This window comes from Mirounga angustirostris, unplaced genomic scaffold, assembly GCF_029215605.1.
Source record: "Mirounga angustirostris isolate CCGP_5_RB_7025 unplaced genomic scaffold, mMirAng1.0.hap1 SCAF_2, whole genome shotgun sequence".
NCBI classification, from domain to species: Eukaryota; Metazoa; Chordata; class Mammalia; order Carnivora; family Phocidae; genus Mirounga; species Mirounga angustirostris.
In genome coordinates this window covers 176,303,707-176,323,016 of record NW_026991710.1, presented here as the reverse complement: position 1 = coordinate 176,323,016, position 19,310 = coordinate 176,303,707, and the positions used below count along the sequence as shown (strand labels likewise).

The following is a 19,310-nucleotide window of genomic DNA, read 5'->3' as shown; positions in this document are numbered from 1 at the left end:
AAAGAACAGATCATTTAAAAAAGAGCAAGAATCATGTTGATATCAGATTTTCAAGGCAACATTAGATGCAAGAAGAAAATAAAGTATTATATTTAAAATAGTGAAGGAAAAGACCTTTGAACCTGCAGAAAACATTATACTAAATAGAGAAGATTTATTTATATGCAATTCCCATGAGACCAGCAATAGCACTATTACCGTTAACAAATTATCAAGGCTCCTGGCCAATGGATAAGAAAGAAAAAGAGAAAAGCGGTCCAAGTGTAGGACAAATAAAGGTAAAACATTATTTGCAGAAATAGTCATCCAACTTAGAAAAAACCGACAGAATTTTAAAAAACTATTAATATTCATAAGAAAAGTTTAGGAATTATAAAAAATCAGTAGTATTTCTTTCACCACAAGTAACCAACCTAAAGTAAAAAGAAAACACCATTCATAATAGCAACAAAAATCATAACGTATCTAGGAATTAATTTAACCAAGAATGTACAAGACTTTTATGGACAAAATCATAAAATTTTAAAGACATATAAAATTACCTGAATAAATAGTTATACTCCTGAATAGGGTGACTTAATATGTCAGTTCTCCTCAAATTAATCTAGTGAATTCAATTTTAATAAAAATTTTTGATGAATTTTTAAGGAGCAGTAAACTTGTCCTAAGATGTATGTGAAACATCAAAAATCTATAAATAGCTGTCCGTGTTGAAAAAGAAGAGTAAAAAGGAGGAATTTTTTAAGAAGATATTAAGACATTGCAGAGCCAAGCAATAAAAACAACATGGGAAAGATACAAGAACAGACACCACAGACCAATAGAACAGAAGTGTGCTCAGATACAAACCTAAACACAGAACAAGAAACAACTTGTAGCAGCAGTGGGTAAATGACTTAGAAACAGATTTAATTCTGCAAAGCTCACATATTTAGTTCAGCCTAGAACAATTTACAAACTCCACTATCTATCAATACCTATCTATCACTGACAGTGGGTTAATCCAGGAGCAGGTACATTTTTTTCCTGGGGTTAATAAGAGAATAAGCAACTCTAAACCTCTCTTTCAGGCTTGTGCCATACCTCAAACATTCAGGGAGGCTTTCTTCCTTAGCTAACTAGGGCACATATCTTCTTAGGCAGAAGGCACTAGGGTCATTGACATTTCTCCCTCAGTGTCATGTGGAAAGTAACAGCAAAGTCAACATTTAAAAACATCGGTGTGGGATGCCTGGGTGGCTCAGTTGGTTAAGCATCTGCCTTCGGCTCAGGTCATGATCCCAGGGTCCTGGGATTGAGTCCCGCATCGGGCTCCCTGCTCTGTGGAGAGCCTGCTTCTCCCTCTACCTCTCTCTCTGTCTCTCATGAATAAATAAAATCTTTAAAAAAAAAAATAAAACATCTGTGTCTCCTACATGTGGATATCATACAATCAAAGAAAAGTATGGGACACTGTGATATTTCTTGATCATTCCAGGCACATTCTCAGCTCAGGCCTCTTGTTACTTGTTCTGCCTGAAATTCTCTTACTCGATATCCTCACAGTTCACTCCGTCACTCCTCACCTTCTTCAGGTCTTTGCTCAAATAGTACATCATCAGAGAAACCTCCCATAACCACTCTATTTAAAATTGCAACCACCTCCTGCCCCCCACCCCAAGGACACCCCCCATTCCACTTACCTGCTTAATTTTTCTCCATAGTGTAAACATTGTACTCATTTCTTTTGTTTATTGTCTAATTCCACTTCTTGAATGTAAACTCCACTAGGGCAAAGAGTTTTTGTTATTTTGTTCAATGCTCATTCCTAGCATATAAAAGGTTCTCAATAAATATTTGTTGAATAAATGAATGGTTATTGTATCCTCTTCCCATACATACAGGCAATTTTTTTAAGGTATAAGCACCTAATTTGCAATGTAGATAAATTATTACTCCTTGATGGTGAATCTTCTTTACTTAACAGTTGACAGTGATATACCAAAAAGTTCAAGTGGAACAGTTAACTAGTGCTTATTAATGTTAATGTAATGTGGATCCTGACATGTGTTTACTAGATCATTTTCTTCTCCTTTGAGAGAAAAAGCATTTTCTAGGTGACAGAGAGATGGGATTAGTAATTTTCATCAATTTCTGCAGTTGTGTGTCAGGACTCAAAGTCATAATCTAAAGAGAAAATGACTAAATCTGGCAAAAAGAGAGTATTGGTTCAGTTGTATCTTAGAAATCTTTATAGTTTCTGAGTCTATAAACCTCAGCTTGTAAACACAAAGGTAAATCTATAGTTATGAGGGAAAACATACAGTCCACTATGGAGGAAGCCAGTGATATCAGAAGTAAAACATTTCTGGTAGACTTCCAATTGTGTCCCTTTCTCTGTTAGGGAATTTTGTCTTCACCCAAGGCCATGTGACTTGAAATGATCCTGTACTTTAACTATTTTTATAATAATGCTTAATAACAAACCACCCCAGTGGCTTACAAAAAGCATTTGTTTTTCTTCCTCACAGGTCTGCAAGTCAGCTGGGATGACTACTTCAGGATGTGGCTTTCCTGGCTTGTCAGAAAAAGTTTGGTTGGTTTTGTTTTTGCACTTTAAAGTTACCATTTCATTACTTTTGGTTTGCAGTTTCTAATGAGAAGTTTATAAAAATTCTTATTATGCTCTATGCCTTTTTCCCTCTAGCTGCTTTTAAGTATTTTCTCTTTATTACTGTTTTTACCAGTGTGATTATGATGTGGCCTGGTGTATTCTTTATATTTATCAGCACCTGGCTCTAAGGGGTAGTCCCAAAGAGACCAGGTCAGGCCACTCACCACTGACAAAATCCAAAGGCAGAGAAACTAGTGGTGGTAAAACAAGAAGGAAATTTATTTCAGTGAGGCCAACACTGGGAAGATAGTGGACTAGCATCTCAAAGATGCTTCAAAGTGCTGAAAATACTTCTAGGTTTATGTAGGGAAAATGTGGGACAAAGGTGGGTGAGTATACACAGGTGGGCAACGAAAGTCAAGTCAACCGTAGTCTCGGGTCAATCATGGGTGGGGTCTTGCTGGCTCAAGGCAGTCCTTATTGCTTGAGGGGGTAGTTTCAGTTCCCACCAGGGAATAATTTGCCCTCAGGGTTTTCTGCCAAAGTTAAGAGATAAGCAGGAAAGAAGAACTTAATTAGAAAGTTTGAGGTCAAAATGGAGGCAGCTGAAGTCCTCTTACAAAAAAAAATTTTTTTTATATTGTCCCAAAGGTCACAGAAGCTTAAAATTTCAGATAATATAATTTTCATCTCCAGAAATTCTATTTGCTTTAAAGAAAAAATCTCTTTCCTCGCCCATCATTTTCCCCCTTTAAATCATTGAGCATATTGAGTACATTTAGAGTAGATGCTTAAAGTCTTTGCCTGTTAATGCCACCATTTGTGTCATCTCTGAATATGTCTCTGTTGCCTGTCTGATCTATTTTGATATATTTTCCTACTTACTTGGCATGTCTATTCATTTTTAACTGGTGGATGCCTGGTATTTTCAACTTGATGTTGTTGAGTCCTGAGTTTTGTTGTAGTCTCTTGTTCTGGTAGGCAGTCAGGTGAGTTACTGACCAGTTCGATCCTTTGGGGGCTTTAAGGTCTTGAAGGGTCTACAACAGCTTTTACTCTAGACTCCAGAGTCTAAGGCTAGTTTACCTCACAACTAAGGCATGACACTTCTGGGGTCTCTATAGCATATTCCGCATATTCCAGTTTCTCCACCCTGGCTGTGGGGAACTCGAACGAGTCCTAGTCCTGTGTGAGCTTTGAGAATTGCTTGGCTCACTGCTCCTCATAATTGCTCCTTCTGGGCCTTGTGGAATTTCACGTGACCTGTCCACGGATTTTCATTCAGCTAAAGATTCAAGGGTATTCCTACGTAGATCCTGAAGCTCTTTCTCCATGAACTCCAACTCATAAATTCCGACCAGCTTGGCCTCCCCAAATTCCCTAAACTCCACGCCATGTCTTTTCAACTCAGTAAGACCTCTGTCTTCCTAGTGAAACTCTAGGTCTCTTTCGGAGTTCCCCTTCCCTGCACCTCAAACTGGAAAGTGACTTTGGGCAGAAAGCCATGTAAGGCTCATCTTGTTTGCTTGTTCTCTTTCAGGCCCAACAGTCCAGAACTGCCTGTAGCCCAATGTCTGAAAACAGCTGTCTTCATGTATTTTGCTTAGTTTTTAGTAAGTCCAGTCCCATTTTCTTTCCTCCAGAAGCAGACGTTAAACTCCTCATGGAAAATGCAGACTGTTTTACAGATGTTATTCGTCACGGTTGAAGTTCACCTCTCTCCACGGTACGCCTCGTTTTTCTCCTTAGAAAATATGGTGATGAGATCGTGTGCTCTGGTGGTATCTTCCAGGGACGAGGCTAGACCCTTGCGTAAGGGCAACAGGACGCTCGCGCGCTCACCGCGCGGAGACGCCAACACCCATCTTCTCCCGCGCGCGCCTTCCTCACCTCCTTCCTCCCTCCGGGGTCGCCAGACGCGATAGCGTTCCGCCCGCGCCCGCTCACTGCGCCTGCGCGGCGTGTGGACGCCACACGCTCCCGGAAGTGGGAGGTGTCCGCTCGAGTTTGTGTGGCCGCCGCCGCGGGAACGCGAGCCCGGTAATTTTTCAACGGAGAAAGGCGAGGCTTTCGGTCTTGGCCGAGTGAGAGTGAGCGAGGGTCGGGCTCCAGCAACTGTCTTCTTACGTGGCAGCCGGCATGGAGCACGAGCGGAGCGAACAGCCTGGCAGCGAGGCCGTGGCTGCCGCGCGGCTGGAGTCTCCCGGGTCGGAGTGTGGGGAGGAGCCGCAGCATCCGAATCCCGAGGTGAGTCCGCCCGCGCCCGGCCGTCGGTGCCCAGCCCTTCCAGACCTGTCTCTTAGGGTGTTCCGCACAAACCTCAGCCTGCGTGCCCCTGGACCCCAGCCCCGGCCGCTTCCCCTGTCCCCAGCTCCGGTGCCTTGGTTGTCACGCAGCCCCCTCTCGCCCTAATTACCCTCTGGATGTGAGGAAATAGTCAAGAAGAGAAGTGTGTGAACTGTGGTTTTACAAGTTCTGGTGGGAATTCTGCTCCAAATATTCTGTGCACACTGTTGCTCTAGTCATTCTGTCTAGCCCTTATAGGTGATTGGTAGGTTATGTTTTAAAAAGCGCACCATTATGCTCTAGGTATGTCATTTCTTAAGACCCGAAGCCCATTACCTCCCAGCCTTAACAGAAGGTGGTTGTGCCTGTTAGTTGGAGCTTTTTGCCCATTTGCTACTATTTCATACAGACCTATCGTATGACTTATTTTCCGTAATGATTTTGACACCTATTGGTAGATCCGAGTCACAGAGCAAAATTGTGAAGACGGTCTTAAAACTTATTTATTCATTTTATTTGGCAGATACAAATTATTGTTGCCTAGCGCTGCAGATTGTAAAAATTGATCATTTCATTTCAGTAACGTATTCTGAGCACTTCATAGAATGGGTACCTTGCTCTTGTTCTTGCATCTACAGTTAGGGCTCCACATAGCAGCTAGAATAATCTTAATAACATAAACCTGACTGGGTTTCTCCCCTTCCTAGTCTTCAGTTTGCCGTCCTGCAGGACCTGGCTCCTGCCTCCATTGCTGAATTCACCTTACACTATTCTTCCCTTTTGCTCTCAGAGCCCCTGGCTTCATTATTTTTTATGGTGGATGGTTTTTCTTTTTAAGGCATTATAAATTGAAAGTATTATTGAAAGGTAGTTATTTCCTTAGCTTTAGTCAAAGATCAGCGTAATAAACTTTTTAAAACATTTGTCAGCAAGGATCTTTATAATACAGTTACTCTTCAGTTTATGGACAGTTCACACATTGGGATTGCTGATCTCTTCCTCTGAGGAGATAGGAGTAATTCTTGAGTACTCTAGCACAATACCTAGCATTGCATTTCTAGTAAATGTGTGTTGTATTAAATTGAGCTTTGAATGAGAAACAGTTGCTGAACCATTAGGATTAGTGTAAAGTCAGGGACTTTGGCCTGTCCATGGTTATTCCTTCTTAATCTGTCATTAAAGTTCACATGGGGACAGTGTGGTAAATTATGACTTAAGTTAACAAATTTTAATGTGGATTGATGGTAAGTTCCAAAGTCTTTTTGAAAATTCTGGAATGGGGCGCCTGGGTGGCTCAGTCGTTAAGCGCCTGCACTTCGGCTCAGGTCATGATTGCAGGGTCCTGGGATTGGGCCCTGCATCAGGCTCCCTGCTCGGTGGGAAACCTGCTTCTCCCTCTCCCACTCCCCAGGCTTGTATTCCCTCTCTCGCTGTCTCTCTCTCTCTGTCAAATAAATAAATAAATAAATAAATAAATCTTAAAAAGAAAAGAAAATTCTGGAACATACCTAATGTTTGTGACATTGCATTTGGAAAATAATTAACTTATAAATGGAACTCTGATATTTAGCATATTAATAATTTTGGACTACCTGTGGACTGATTACAGTTGAGTCATGTTTTTTCTCAACATAGATTTTAAGGAAAGAATAAAGATTTATAATACAGTAACTGTAGTTCTTCTGAATAATTGTTACAAATGTGAGTTTTAGAAATTGTGTGTTTTAAAACTGAATACATTTCCTTTGCTTTGGGTTCTAGGAAGTTTTGAACTAGATTTCTATCTAGTAGTCCATTTTGTTTTTATATTGGGCAGTTTCTGTTAACTTAGTGAAATGAAGTCAGGTTAAAAAATTCTCAGGGGACACCTATGTGGCTCAGTCGGTCAAGTGTCCGACTCTTGATTTTGGCTCAGGTCGTGATCTCATGGTCATGGGATCAAGCCCCAAGTCAGGCTCTGTGCTCTGCGGGGACTTTGCCTGAGATTCTCTCTCTTTCTACCCCTACCCTTCTCACACATGCTTGCGATTTCTCTCTCTCTCTCAAATAAATAAAATCTTAAAAAAAAAAATTCTCAGGAAGTCACTGACTTTTACATGCATAATGTTGTAAAAGGTCATTTAAAAATGAGTTTGTAAATTTCAGAATGTCATTTGTGAAAAGGTTGGTTCTATAGTCTATGATGGTAATAAAGATCCCATTAATTGCCACAGTGGGGTATGGTGTTGGGAGCGGATACACATAATCTCATTTAATCCTTAAAATAACCTGTTTATTTAAAAAAACTTTTTTTAAGATTTTATTTATTATAGAGAAAGAGAGCTTGAGTGTGCAGGGGTGGGGCAGAGTGAGAGGGACAAGCAGACTCCCCACTGAGCAGGGAGCAGGACACAGGGCTGCATCCCAGGACCCTGAGATCATGACCTGAGCTGAAGCCAGATGCTTAGCCAACTGAGCCACGCAGGCACCCCTATAATAACCTTGTTTAAATACTATTTACCATTACCAAATACTAAATGCCACTTGGAACAGTTATTATTCTTTATTTTATAGATAAGGAAACTGAAGATCAGAGGCATTAATAAGTAACTATCCAAGGTCATGCTGCTAGTAAATGGTCAGCAGGGGCTCTGTTTTGAAGTGCTCCCAACACCAGTACAATTTTTACTTAGCTTCATTTCCTTTAAGAAATTTCATGACTCAGAACAGCAGGGTAAATTATATTGGAAACACGTCTTTCTTCTTTCTATGTACTTTTCACTGAACATGTAGCATGAGTAGGCCTCAGGAGTTTGAATCTTTAAGATGTTTGTATTAATTATAAGCTATATCTTTTTTTGGTAGAAAAAGCAACGATGTAGATTCGATGGCCAAGAAACAAAAGGATCTAAGTTCATTACCTCCAGTGCAAGTGATTTCAGTGACCCAGTTTACAAAGAGATTGCTATTACAAACGGATGCATTAATAGAATGAGTAAGGAAGAACTCAGAGCTAAACTTTCAGAATTCAAGCTTGAAACCAGGTAAATAAAAATAACTTTTTAAAAATTTAAAAGTAGTACACGTTCATCCCAGAAAGTCTTGAAAACACTGAAAAATTAACAGTCGTCTGTAATCCTACCATATACTCAGATAAAAGCTATAATTTACATTCTTAAAGTGAATATGTGCAACTCTGATTATTTCTGAGAGTCTCTTAGATGATAAACTAAGATTGCTGAGTTGAAGTCTGAATGTTTTGACAAGCTACCAACAATGTATAGGAGCAGCTATCTTATACTAAATATGTTTTAAATTTTTTTAGTTGATCATTTAGTTGATGCTTAATTATATCTTATTAATGAGATTGGAGATATATATTATTCTGTGTTATTTTTATAAAGAGGGTTTCTTTGAAACCAGGTAATTTAAAAAAATCACCTACCAGGAAATATTTTTTTCGGTTTTAGTTTCTAAAGGTATGCAGAATGATAGTATGTGTGATGTTTAACTGTATATTGAATGAGAAAACAATGCAGCTTAGGCAACTCTGTGTGTGTGTGTGTCTGTCTTCAATGAGATGTATACATACTCAGTTTTTAGTAATTTTTTGCAAAACAAATCACTTTATTTCGACTTGGGGCATGGGGTAAGAATGACCTTTCAATCCAGAAAAGCATGCATATTTTTTTTTCAAAGATTTTATTTATTTATTTGAGAGAGAGAATGAGAGAGAGAGAGAGAGAGAGCATGAGAAGGGGGAGGGTCAGAGGGAGAAGCAGAACCCCCGCTGAGCAGGGAGCCCGACTCGATCCCAGGACTCCAGGATCATGACCTGAGCCAAAGGCAGTGGCTTAACCAACTGAGCCACCCAGGCGCCCCAAGCATGCATATTTTTGATGGACAGTTCAATTGCCAGGCATTAAGAAAAAAATTGACTGCATGCAATAGATGAAAACTGTTATTGTTTCTGGGTCCCCCTGTATCCTTTTTCTCTTTAGGCAAAATTCCTTCTCTTTGCTTTAAAATAGAGTTTCACTGCTTTCAAAAGAGCATACATGTACTTTTTTCCCTTTTAGATTGTCTGCATGATAACTTGTGACAAAAAATTTTACCTCATTTCCTCCTGACTCTGTTTTTTTTTTTTTTTAAAGATTTTATTTATTTTTTTGACAGAGACACAGTGAGAGAGGGAACACAAGCAGGGGGAGTGGGAGAGAGAGAGAAGCAGGCTTCCCGCTGAGCAGGGAGCCCAATGTGGGACTCGATCCCAGGACCCTGGGATCATGACCTGAGCCCAAGGCAGACGCTTAACCGACTGAGCCACTCAGGCGCCCCCTCCTGACTCTATTATGAAGATACAACCTGTGAAGATTTTCTTTTCTTTTCTTTTCTTTTTTTTTTAAAGATTTTATTTTATTTATTTCACAGAGAGAGATAGCAAGAGCAGGAACACAAGCAGGGGGAGTGGGAGAGGGAGAAGCAGGCTCCCCACTGAGCAGGGAGCCCGATGCAGGACTCGATCCCAGGACCCTGGGATCATGACCTGAGCCAAAGGCAGACGCTTAACGACTGAGCCACCCAGGCGCCCCCTGTGAAGATTTTCTGAGCAAAATTTTTGTCCTTCCCAGGAGTGAAGATCAGTTGCTTACTGGAGACTTGCATGGCAGTTAGAGATCTAATTATATGCTTGCACATTTATTCAGTAAGCACTTACTGATTTCTAAGCACTACACTGGGCATTAAAGTTACACAAGTAAGATAGACATGTATATTCCCCACTTTGGAAAGCAGCCAGTATTTTGGGAATATATACGGACAATCACAATACAGTGTGACCAGTGATGTGTTGGAGGTCTGGCCAAGCACAGCATGCAAATAAAGAAGAGAGTCTGGCTTAGGAGTTCAGGAGTGATGATTGAATTGACAAGCCAAAGAGAAAAGGGACGGAGAGTAATTGAGACAGAAAGAACTCAAAACTAATTTCTGTAGGTATGTTTTCTCTTAAATAATCTTGCTTTCTCATCAGCTGTTGTACAACCAAAGTTACAAAACAAGAAAGCGTATCACATATTAGGCAGTGGCTCATATAGTGTTTTCCCTGCAGTGTTCGATGTACCATGGGCAGTGGGAGCATCTGAAGATGATACTGAAATGATAGGTCGTAGCCAAGTTGTGAAGGAACTGTATGCTGAAGTCTGTTTAACGTATAAGCATAAGGGAGTCACTGCAGGTATTTTAGCAGGAAGTTGGCATTGGTGGGTAGTTCTCAAGTGGGGTAAAGGATGAAAAGGAGGGTTGTGGCATTAGAGGCATTTGCGAGAGTCCGAGGAGCTCATGGGAGCCATACCAGAGACAGTTCAGGAGAACCAGATTCTGAATCTGTTTCTGAGTTAGAATTGGCAAATGTGGTGGTGATTTGGATGTGGATGGCAAAGAAGACGTTAAAGATGACAGGTCTCTCTCTGGAGCACCTGGTTATTGTTCCTGTTGCCACTAGGTTTGCAGGCACCCCTTTAAGTAAGCATAGTTTCTCCAAGAAAGAAAGAGAAATTAAGACAAAGGAATCAGAGCTGTCCCATGACACAGAGGTCACTCACAGTACCTTAATATGAAGGGGATAAGGGATTTCCTTCTTAGATTTTGGTAACTTAGAAAATCTCAAGCAAATAAACATATTAAAACATTTTGTCTTAAAACCACTCATTTTAATATTCTCATGAATAGGATTTCTTTTCATTGGTAGTTTAGAAAGGAAAATAAAAGGTTAAAAATTTTTTTTAATAGTCACTGACCAAAATACCTGAGTTGTTACTACACACTAATTACAATTTAGATCCTCTTATTTTTACTGCCATTTTGTATTTATAAACTGTTAATAGGACTCATACAAGTAACCTGAAGGAAGTCAGCGCTGGTCAGGACTTTTAAAAAATTTTTAGAAGTATTTACAGTTTGAAGAATGTGACCACCATTACCAACCGTTGTTATCTATTTTATTTTATTTTTATTTTTTAAAGATTTTTATTTATTTATTTGACAAAGAGAGACACAGTGAGAGAGGGAACACAGAAGGGGGAGTGGGAGAGAGAGAAGAAGGCTCCCTGCAGAGCAGGGAGCCCGATGCGGGGCTCGATCCCAGGACCCTGGGATCATGACCTGAGCCGAAGGCAGACGCTTAACGACTGAGCCACCCAGGCACCCCCATTGTTATCTATTTTAGAACAACCCTTTTTCCACCCACCATTTGTGGAACATATATTTTGAAAATACCTATAATCTCCTTAATTAGATTCTACCCATGGTAAATGAAGAAACCTACTTCCAATTAAGAACCTACTGAGTATGACAGTGTTCTTCTGGACATGGTTTACACTAGGATATCTTCTAAATGAGTTTTCCTAGTTAAGTAGCTAATAGACATTCAACTTTACATGCTAGGCTCATAGCACTTTCGTACTCATATGGATATTGTAGTTGTTTAACCTATAAAAACCAAAAGAAAGGAAAGAGACAGCATAAATGTGCCATTTATCTAAATTTTCATACTCTGAAATTTGTGTTTGGCCTGTAGAAGAGTTCAACATTAATTTCAGTTTTTGTAATACATATATCACCTTGGTATATAAGGCAGTATGGCTTTGTAGGTGGTACATGCTAACAAGGCTTATGGTTTGAAATACTAGTATAGGAGAAACGCCCTTATGTGCTTGGGAAGGAAAATATTGATGCTGTGTGACATTTGATTTTAATTCTTTGCTAACTTAGCTTTAAGTCTTGTTTTCTTTACATTTATTTTAGCTAATATTTGCTAAATTATACTGCGACTGCCAGTGTTCAACCCAGTGCCAGCAGGTAAGACTTCAGATTCTTGGTTGTAGAATTCACCTCAGAGTTCATTTTCTTCTTCTTTCCTTAGAGGAGTAAAGGATGTGCTAAAGAAAAGGCTGAAAAACTATTACAAGAAGCAGAAGCTCATGTTGAAAGAGGGCAGTTTTGCTGACAGTTACTACGACTACATTTGTGTCATTGATTTCGAAGCCACTTGTGAAGAGGGTAACCCACCTGAATTTATACATGAGATAATTGAATTTCCTGTGGTTTTACTGAATACCCATACCTTAGAAATAGTAAGTAAGTTGTTGTATTTCAATTTTATTTTTAGCAGCAACTATTCTGGTGTTCTCAGTAGACCAGGGATCTCATTTGCTGTTTTAAAGCTAGAATGAGAACTCTGAAGTGGGCTGTTTTCTCTTGTGTACTTTGTATCAGCTTGATTAATAGAAAAGCTGTAATGAAATAATTTCAGAGGCTACTTCTCTCCTTTTCCAACAGCTAAAATTAGAGGGTTTTGTTTTTTGGTGTTTTTTTTTTTTTTTTTTCTGTTTGCTTGGAACACATATCTGGCTGGACATCAGAATCTCCTAGGGAGGGTGGAAAAATGCCTGGCCCACATCCCAGAGATTCTGATTTAGTTGTTCTGTGGTGGAGCCCCTGACATCAGCATGTTTTTAAAGCTTCTCAGTTGACATGCAGTTGGGGGTTGAGAACCACTGCTGTAGACTACTATATGTTGTGATCTCTAAAAATGGCAAATTACAGAAATCGCCTTTCAGCTTAGAACTGGCCATCTTTCTGGTGAAAAGTTTAGTGCGGAAATGACACTCCTAACCTTGGCTTCGAGACCTATAATGTATATGCTTTAGATACTTGCTGTCACTGCATCATTAGTTCAGGAACTTAGCAGGAATTCTCCAAATAGTACTGTTTGCCTTGTAAAATCTGAGCAAGGGTATATCAACATCTCATCTATCCAGAAGTTACTTCTGTGCTATCCTCAGTTGCTGCCAACACATTGGGAGCAAGTATAAAAAGCCTTGTGTATTAAAATGCATAGATTTTTTTCTTAGTGTTGTTCAGAGCCTCTTAGTTATAATCACACTATTTATATAATTTCTTTGTCCAAAGAAGATTATAGTCAGTAAATTAAAAGGAAAAATGACAGCTATGAAGGTAATAATCTTGCATAACTCACTAGATTCTACTTTCTCTTTCTTATTCAAGGACATTGCTCTAGCAATTCTTTTCCCTTGTTGAGACAGTAATGATTTACTGCTTTCACTGTGTTGTTCCCATCACATACAGACATGTTACTTTTCATACATATAAAGCTTTCACTCTGTCCCACTTCCCCGCCAACTACCCTATTTGTTTGTTCTTTGAAAAAGGTACATACTGCTGTTTCCTCGAATTCTCTCTTAAATTCACACTGTCTGCAATCCCATCACTCCACTAAAATCACTCATTAGTGTCATCTTGGACCTTTACCTAAATCCTGGTATAAAAGACCACTCTCTCCTTGAAACATTTTTTGCAAGTGACTATCAGTACACCTCATTCTCTCGATTTGTCTCCATCGTCATTGGGTTCCCCTTTATAATTTCCTTTGCTGGTTCCTTTTCTTCACAACTCTTAATACTGGATGCCCCAGGGTTCATTCCTAGGTCCTCTTCTCTATATAGATCTCTTAATCTCATCTACTTCCAAGCTTTTAGAAACTGTATGCTAATGACTTCCAAATCTATATTTCCAACCTGGACCTCTATACCAAATCCAGTCTGCTTATTTAACGTCTCTACTTGGATATTTAAACAGACCTCTTAACATGTCCCAAACTGAATTTATCCTCAACCCATTGTATGTTCAGTCTTCCCTAGCTTGAGTGATGGCAACTCTGTCTTTCTAATTACTCAGTTCAAAACCTTGGAGTCATCCTTGACTCCTGTTTCTCTCCTATCATATATCCAGACCAACAGCAACTCCTGTTTGCTCTGCCTTCAGAATACATCCAGAACCCAGCCACTTACTTGCAGTGCTACGACTCTAGTCTGAGCCCCATAATTTCTTGTCTGGATTTACTGCATTCACCATTAACCGGTCTCTGTTTCCTTCCTTGTCTCCTACAGCCAATTCTCAACATAGTGGTCAGAGTGAGCCTTATAAAATATAAGTCAAATCATTTTCCTTCTCTGCTTAAAACCCTTTAGTGGTTCCCCATTTAACTCAGTAAAATTCCTTAACATGAGCTAGCCTCTTATTACCTCTGATTATGCCTTATTGACCTGCTTGCTGTTTCTTAGAAACGCCAGGCATGTTCTACCCCCTCACCTTCCAGGGCTTTAGTTCTAATTCCTTTCCTTCAGAGGTCTTGCTGCTAATTCCTCCCTGCCTCTCTTCCTTCCAGGCCTTCCTTAGTTCTCATCTTCTGCATAAAGGTGATGACCTATTTACTATGGTAGCTGAGTCCCCCCCCATTTTTCTGATCCCACTTACCTGGTCTACTTAAATGTTTACTAACCCTTATCACCTGTTAGCTTACTATGTAATTTACTTAAGTGATTACTAAATATTTGGTCAACAAGTGCATAGTTATTCTCTATAGCATCATTCTGATAAACGTGTTAAATAGTGAATAAAGTTTTATTAATAGTATGTTTGATATTACCTGCCTGTATTGGTAAGGGAAGTTGCAGCTTATTTTTGAAAGATTTTCGGGGTGCCTGGGTGTCTCAGTCGTTAAGCATCTGCCTTCGGCTCAGGTCATGATCTCAGGGTCCTGGGATCGAGCCCTGCATCGGGCTCCCTTCTCGCCGGGAAACCTGCTTCTCCCTCTCCCACTCACCCTGCTTCTGTTCCTGCTCTCGCTGTCTCTCTCTCTCTGTCAAATAAATAAAATCTTAAAAAAAAAAGAGAAAGATTTTCATTGAAAATTATAAAAATATTGATACTTAAAAAGATAAAGCCTTCATTTATCTGTGAAATTCAATTTAGTGGAATTTTTCCTTCTTCAGTGTGTCTGGTATAAAGAGCATCTAACTTTTGAAGTTCAAACATTCTTTGCTGTTCTTTTAATTTTGCTCTTTTATAATAGTAACCTTTATAACTCATTGGCTTCATACACTAGTGTGAAGAAAGAATTTATTCTTAGGAAATGAAACATTTACCTTTCTTAATTTTTGAATCTTCTGTCACAAAAAATATTCTTTGTCTTTTTCTCTGTATCTACCTGGTATTAATGATTGCTGACTTTAGGCTTTGAAATTGTCCTTAAGTTTTAACAAGTGACTTAGCATGTTCTAGTTTAGGGAGGCATTATTAGGATAGAGGAAAAAGCACTTTGAGATCTGAGGTTTGATGATAACAGTTGTCGTGATTATGAGAAGGCAAGTGTGAAAGCTTCTTGAAGAGGTTAAAATTGCTACCAAAATATAGTATTATCTCCCTTTAAACTACTGCATGTAGTTCATGTAGTTCAGTTTTGACTGTTCAGAATTCAGTTTACTGGAATCAGTATAAAAATAAGGACTAGTTAAGAGTAAATGAGAGAGTAGTAATCTAGAGCTAGTTTATTATAACCAAAGATTGGCATTTCTTCAAAGAATTTATTATTATTTAAAAAACTGTTAGTAACTTGAAGTTGAGGTTGCATTATTAAGCTTTACGTTTCAAATATTACAAACAAAATTATCAACATTTTGCTCCTCAAGAAAATAACCTTTGGTTTGAAGGCTTGCTTTCAGATACTTGCTTTATCTTAAAAAAATTTTTTTTGAGATTTATTTACTTATTTTAGAGAGAGAGAGTGCACTCCTGTGTGTACACGCAAGTGGCGGGGGGGTGGTGGGGCAAAGGGAGAGAATTCTCCAACAGGCTCCATGTTCAACGCGGAGCCCGACGGGGGCTCAGTCCCATGACCCATGAAATCATGACCTGAGTCAAAATCACGAGTCAGTTGCTTAACAACTGAGCCACCCAGGCACCCCATCTTAAAATTTTTTTTTTTTGAAGATATATTTATTTATTAGAGAGCATGAGTCAGGGGAAGGACAGAGGGAGAGAATCTCAAGCCAACTCCCCACTGAGTGGGGAGCCCACTTGGGGCTGGATCTCATGACCCATGAGATCACAGCCTGAGCTGAAACCAAGAGTTGGACGCTTGACTGACTGAGCCAGCCAGGTGCCACTCTTTAAAATTTTTTAAACTATGAAACATAATTAAAATTAGAGTGCTTTGGGAGTGGAGAATTATCTTTAAATTGTTAAAATTCTAGAAAGGGCTATACCATGAGCACCTATAAAATTAAAGTCTCCTGTGGCTTAATGTTTTATGTATTTTGTGTCCTAATATCTGAAGTCATAGAAAATACTTTAACTTGCTCTCTTTCACTTGTAGGAAGATACATTCCAGCAGTATGTGAGACCAGAGATTAACACACAACTTTCTGATTTCTGCATCAACCTAACTGGAATTACTCAGGTTCTAAATCTATATTCCTTTTTCTGGAGTTTGAAAGAGGTTCTGAAATTAGGTTTTATTTTATAGTTTAAAAAATTATTATTGTAAACAAGTTAATGTACTTTACTTGGTAAAGATTTTTCATATTATAATATTAAAAAAGTAGAAAAGCAAATTTTATACCTGGTAAAATTTTTCTCAGCCTTTCCTCTTAAGGACTTGTAATGATGAAACCAAAGGTTTAATTTGTTTAGATCATTAGTAAAGTAAGTGTTACCATGGTGGACTTAGAGGAAGATTGAAATGTATCTGTTTATAACCTGACTTGAACATAGCTTAATGTTTTTTTAGATCTCTGATTTTTTATTGTATTCTAATTGCTCTTTGTTCATTAATTTGGTTCCTTTATTCATTTACTCATTCACTCAACGAGTATTTGAGTGCCTACTACAGTATTTGCCAGGGTACTGGGGATACAGAGATGGTCAAGTCAATCTCCTCAGCTCACTCAACAACTTATAATCAGGAGGACAGACAGACTAAACCGGTAGTGACAGTATGGTTAGGAAGACTGACAAGTCAGTGTTTTATCTGGGTATTATGGGCATCTTACGACGAGAGAATGGAGAGCTGGCCAGTGTCAGACTTCTTCAAGTTAGTGACCTTGGGCTGAATCATGATAGGTCAATAGGAAGGAAAGAATGGGCATTTCAGGTGTGCACAGCAGAACTGTGAGTAGTTTGGGACAGTTCAAGTGTGTATGGGCTGGTAAGAAAGTGGTTGAAAATAAAGCTAAAGTGGTAGGCGGAGGGAGGCCACATCATGAAGAGCCTGTGTGTCTTATCCTGAAAGCCTTGGGGAATGTTTGGAGGATTTTAAGTGTGGAAGTGATGTGATGGATCAATTTAGGAAGATCAGTCTGGCAGTGGTGTGTCGTCTGTTGTGGAAAGATCTGAGCTTTGAGATAGGGAGACCACATTAGAGGGCCATGGCTTTCAGCTGGGAGGAGAGTTCGCTCTTCTCCACTCTGGATAAATAGTAAGCCACTGGGTTGAGGTCTTAAAAAAAAAAAACAAAAACAGTGGGGATGATCATAAATCTTAATTTTGAGAGGATTATATACTTCAGTTGAAAGCGTCCGTAATGCCTGGTTATGAACAATTTTTAATTATCTTAAAAATGAAATGTTAGGTGGATCTCAGCTAAGGAAATCATGTAGAGTTTAAAATATCATAGATGAGACTTTCTCTTACTGTTCGTTTCGTTTTGACTTTTGTGTCTGGGTATTTGCAGGACTACATGTAGCTACTCTTATTTTTATAAATTTTACTTTTATATCCTCAGGATCAGGTAGACAGAGCTGATACCTTCCCTCAGGTACTAAAAAAAGTAATTGACTGGATGAAATTGAAGGAATTAGGAACAAAGTATAAATATTGCATATTGACAGATGGGTGAGTATTTAGGAAAATTATCTTTTTTATCTACTTTTTTAAGATGAAAGATGTTCATATCCATTTAACTTTTAGAATAACCACAAAAAAGTATTTTCTGATAGTTCTGGGGTCTCCTATAAGAGATCATATTTTTCCTTTCACATTCTTATTTCTATTTAAACTTGTTTTGTTTTGTTCTACTTAAGCTTTGCATCTTAAGGATCAAAAAATAAGGAGGGAAAGAATGATAATGCTTTAATCCAGAATTAGAGAACTAGGGAAAGATAAATATTAACATGTAAAACTAAAATGACTTTACTAAAGTCAGTTTTTATCGTGATACTTCCTTGCTCAGAGAAATCCAAACTCTTCAGTCTGGCTTTCAAGGTTCTCTTATCTAACCCACCGCACCTGTGTAGCCTGATCCACCTGCCATTCTTGTCCACTCTGTGCATGTTGGCCATGAATCACCTGGTGTGTTCTTTCTCTGTGCACATAGTCATGCTCTCCTCTCTACTGGAAGGCTCTCTTCCTTTACTGCTTTATTATTATTATTCAAAGCCTTCTTTTGTTTTACTCCACATACTACAACTCACACTGATCTTTTTTTTTTTTTTTTTGACGTCTCATAGTCTTTATATATGTACCATTTGTGCTGCCATCTGACTATTCTGATATCTAAACTTTATTTATGTAAGATTTGTTTGCAGGGAGATTAAAAGTCCTTTCAAAGTAAGGACTTCTGCTACTTGATCATTTTCCCTAATGCTTCCTGTAGTCTGAACTCAGAATGTGTGCTCAAAAGCATTCGTTAGATGGAAAGGTTAGAGGGAAGATCAGAAGGATTGAAACAAGGATTATAGGCCTTGTGCCAAGGCAGCTCCTATACCCTAATGCTATTAAGATTGAAGAAGGAAGTCTCCTAATCAACTTCTCTTTCAAACTAGGAACAGATTGTACGCTAAAACTGAGATGTCACTTACATAAAGGGTTTAGTGACCCTTACATAGGAAAAAAGCATTGAGTGTAGTCACGTTATAATTTAAAAATAGAAATTTGGGAAAATGTTGGTGGACCTCTTTAGAAATCTGTTGATTTTAAACATGAATGAGCAATGTTCTTGCTCAAGTATATAGGTGTTTCTGTCCTAACACAGTATGTGTGATTCTGTAAAAACCTCACGTTCTGGGACATAGCTCATACCTCCAGAAAGTTTGGACAGCTCACGCAGGCAGCTCAGAGTTAGTGGAAGTTGCCTCAGAGGCAGTAGGATCCTGGGGACAGGCACTCGTTTTTAATTTTTTTTAAAAATACACCTGAAAGTACTCCCACTGGCACTACAGCTGAATTGAGAGCTTTTTTCCTTTCCTGCTGAAGGTCATAATTTGTGTGACTGTTGTATCACTCCCTTCCCTGGGGAAAACCGTGTATGAACCAACATGATTTCCATACTATACAATCAGTATTTTCCTACTTAATTACATAAGTTGATCAGTGTTGTAGAAACATATGCTGTAACAGAACAAATTGTATTCAAATTCACCACCTACTACCAACTACTTTCATCTTTCAAATATTTTGTTCATTTGTTTTTTATTTTGTTTCTAAGCATACCCTCAAAGAACTTCCTAATAAAATAAACCTGGCATTAAAAGTAAGCTTAGCAGAGTTATTTTAGGATTATGAAAAAATAATTAACAAGATAGAGGTCTGCCCCAAG

At 38.8% G+C, this 19,310-nt stretch overlaps 1 protein-coding gene across 3 annotated transcripts in view; it reads left to right on the top strand.

Annotated features, from left to right (window-relative positions):
• Positions 1-4,562: 4,562 nt before the first annotated feature.
• The window catches only part of ERI1 (exoribonuclease 1), a 34,535-nt gene continuing 19,787 nt past the window's right edge, over positions 4,563-19,310 (top strand). Inside the window, exons 1-5 of one of the 3 annotated variants that reach the window (XM_045879763.3) lie at positions 4,563-4,840; positions 7,724-7,902; positions 11,778-11,988; positions 16,092-16,175; positions 17,499-17,608. In XM_045879763.3, the coding sequence (XP_045735719.1) occupies positions 4,733-4,840; positions 7,724-7,902; positions 11,778-11,988; positions 16,092-16,175; positions 17,499-17,608 (692 nt within the window). In that variant the 5' untranslated portion in view covers positions 4,563-4,732. The remainder of the gene's footprint in view (positions 4,841-7,723; positions 7,903-11,777; positions 11,989-16,091; positions 16,176-17,498; positions 17,609-19,310) is intronic. The other 2 variants (XM_045879762.3, XM_064585599.1) reach the window with 2 other exon arrangements.